The 2,702-nt window shown below is 68.9% G+C and overlaps 1 protein-coding gene across 2 annotated transcripts in view; it reads left to right on the forward strand.

Moving 5' to 3' along the window:
* U2AF2 (U2 small nuclear RNA auxiliary factor 2) overlaps positions 1 to 2,702 on the forward strand; it is a 16,823-nt gene that overhangs the window by 650 nt on the left and 13,471 nt on the right. For both annotated transcript variants that reach the window (XM_027772601.1, XM_027772602.1), the window contains exon 2: positions 2,589 to 2,692. In XM_027772601.1, coding sequence (XP_027628402.1) covers positions 2,589 to 2,692 — 104 coding nt within the window. The remainder of the gene's footprint in view (positions 1 to 2,588; positions 2,693 to 2,702) is intronic.

Raw genomic sequence — 2,702 nt, forward strand, 5'->3', positions numbered from 1 at the left:
GGGGGGACGCTGGCCCGGGGCTCTCCCCGGCGCGAGGCAGCCCGGAGCCAGCCCGACCCCGTCAGCGCGCCCAGACCCGGCGTCGTGCGTCCTCACGGGGGATGCGGAGGGGGCAGGGGCCGTGGGCGGTCGCGACTCAGACAAAGCCCCAGACCTGCTGGAGCGGAGCCGGCTGAGGACGCCGCGGCCCGCGCGCGGCCCGGCTAGCGGCCGCCGCGGCCCGCGCGCGGCCAGTCTAGCGGCTGAGAACAGCCCCTCCTCCGCTTTTTGGGCTAGAGGGTGAAGAGACTTACGGAGTAGCTGGGCGCTGGTTCCCAGCTGGAGTTGGGAGGAGAGTGGGGCTCGGGAATTGTTTCGAAGCAGGCTAGGGTTGGCAGCGCTGTGGCTGGCTTAGCGCTGGGTGCTTGGAAGAAGCGCCGTTTAGGAGCGCCCCGGGTCCGACCCGAGCTTTGGCGCGGATCCCGGAGCTGCCCCGGCAACCTTGGTGTCCTGGCTCTCCCGCAGAAGGGAGTGCTGCCGTCGGGTCACTGGGCTTTGAGAGGCCGGTGAGAGTGATGGGGGCGAGGGCAGCCCGGCCAGCCGCTTCGTCGAACTCCGCCTGGTGTTCTGAGTGGGTTCTCACAACCGTCCTGTGAGGCCAAAACGACCTCCTCTTTGCAGGAAGGAACTTAGGGCCCAGAAAGTTAGGAACCTTTCTCAGGGTGCAGCTGGTCCGAGGCAGGAGTGAAGTCGGAGGGGAACGAGTGGGCTGTGCCACGCGTCCCGGCCCGAAGGCCCCGCGGGGACATTGCTCCCGGCTGCTTAGCGCGGGCGCACAGAGGGAGCTGCAGCCGGGGCAGGGCGCGTGGACAGGCTTTGCAGACCTGGGCCTGGCCCTGGCGGACTGGTGGGTAGACGCGATGAGCCCGCCGAGAGCAGCCTGGTGGGACCTCGCAGTTGGCCAGGAGAGAGGCCAGTGCTGGTCGAGCTCTGGCTGGGTCCAGGGCCCAGCTCCACTGCCGGTGCTGTGTCCTGGCTCCCCTGGGGTGTTCCCCGAGCAGCTCTCGGAGCTTTTCCTTCAAGTCCTCACTGTCCCCGTCAGTGTGTGGGAGGTGTGCACCTAGGCCAGCCCTGCCACTGTCAGCCTGCCCGCCCTGGGCCTGTCTCCGCCAGCCACCCTCCCTGCCTGCCCCGCTTTGGTGCTGTCTACAGGGGACCCCCTGCCGGTGTCCAGGGGCCTCACAGGTGGCACTGCTTCCTCTGGAGGCCCTGCGCGCGCTTGTCTGTTGGAGCCTCAGCGGCAGGAGAGGCCTTTGGGCGCATCCCGCTCCTCTGGCAGGTTGGCACGAGGACCTGGCGGGTGCCCAGTGTCCCGCGCGCACTCACCGATCCCCTGCCTGGCCGGTCCCTTGGCCTCTTCCGTCGTCCAGTCTGACTCTGGGGCCAGGGCGTGCAAGGGGACAGTCTCACTGCCCTCCGCACCTGGCCGGGGCACAGCCTGGCCCTTTTCCCGCCGCTTACAAGGCGTGATCCCGGCTTCACCCGGCAAGCGTGTCGCGTCCTGTGCCTCCGTTTCTATACTTGCTGTCGTGCAGCTCTGGGAAGGGCCCCAGGTTGGTGCCGAGCTCTCCCGTCTCGGCACGTCTTCCCCGTTAGTGGTTCCAGCACGGGGCTGCGCTCACAGGAGGGCCCTCCCTGGCTGTAGCAGGAGGTCCCAGGGTCATGGGGGACACCCTTGCCTCACTTTCCTCTTGTCCCCAGAGAGTCCTCGCTCCCCTTGAGAGATCCGTGCGGATCTACGCGAGCGTGTGGCCAGGCCTCCTCACTCTGGCGTGCCGAGGGGGAGCTGGGGCCTGGGAAGGGAGGCAGCTCCCGTGGTGGCTCAGGCTCAGCCCCTGGGCCCGCTCCGTCCGGGGACAGCGAGAGCAGAAGGTCTGCTGCTTGCCTGGCTTCGCCACCGCAGATGGGGCCTGAGGGAGCAGACCGGAGAGGGGACCCCAGCCCCTCCCTCGGCCCCTGTTCAGGCTTCAAGGGAGCCAGGCGGGGGGTGGGTGGCGTCCTTCCCCTTCAGCCTGCAGCTCGGACGGACCTCCCTGGAGGGTGCTCTTGCTTTACTGGTCGGGAAGGGACGGGCTCGAGTGTCCCTGCTTCCTGGGGTATCAGATCCTGCCTGGCACCCGACCCCCGGCCCGACGGCGGGCTGTGGTGCCAGCTGGTTGCAGAGGTCTTTCCTGAGGGGTCACCGGGTCCCTTCAAGAAAACATCATTGGGTCTCTTGATTCCCCAGCCTCTAGCCCTGCCCCTCTCAGGGAGGCCCCTCAGCCCTCGAGGGGGACCAGGAGCCAGCCTCCTCTGTCTTCTCTGGCTCCCAGCTCCTCCTGAGCATCCTCAGGTATCTCACACCCCGGGGCACTGCCAGGCCCCACCCCTGGCCCCTCAGGGCCCCTGGACTCGCTCGTGGACCCAGGAGGCCTGCTGTCTCCCTGCCTCCATCATCCCCTTCCCCTCGGGGGTGGCCTCCCTGGGGCTCGGGACTTAGGGCCAGCGCGCAGGGTGGGTGGGCCGCACCCTTCCTCGCTCACCCGTGCCCTCTTCTCGTCCTCACCCAGAACGGGACAAGGAGAACCGGCACCGCAAGCGCAGCCACAGCCGCTCTCGGAGCCGGGACCGCAAGCGCCGCAGCCGCAGCCGGGACCGCCGCCACCGCGACCAGCGCAGCGCCT

Source organism: Tupaia chinensis, unplaced genomic scaffold (assembly GCF_000334495.1).
Source record: "Tupaia chinensis unplaced genomic scaffold, TupChi_1.0 Scaffold000286_1, whole genome shotgun sequence".
Classification (NCBI taxonomy): domain Eukaryota; kingdom Metazoa; phylum Chordata; class Mammalia; order Scandentia; family Tupaiidae; genus Tupaia; species Tupaia belangeri.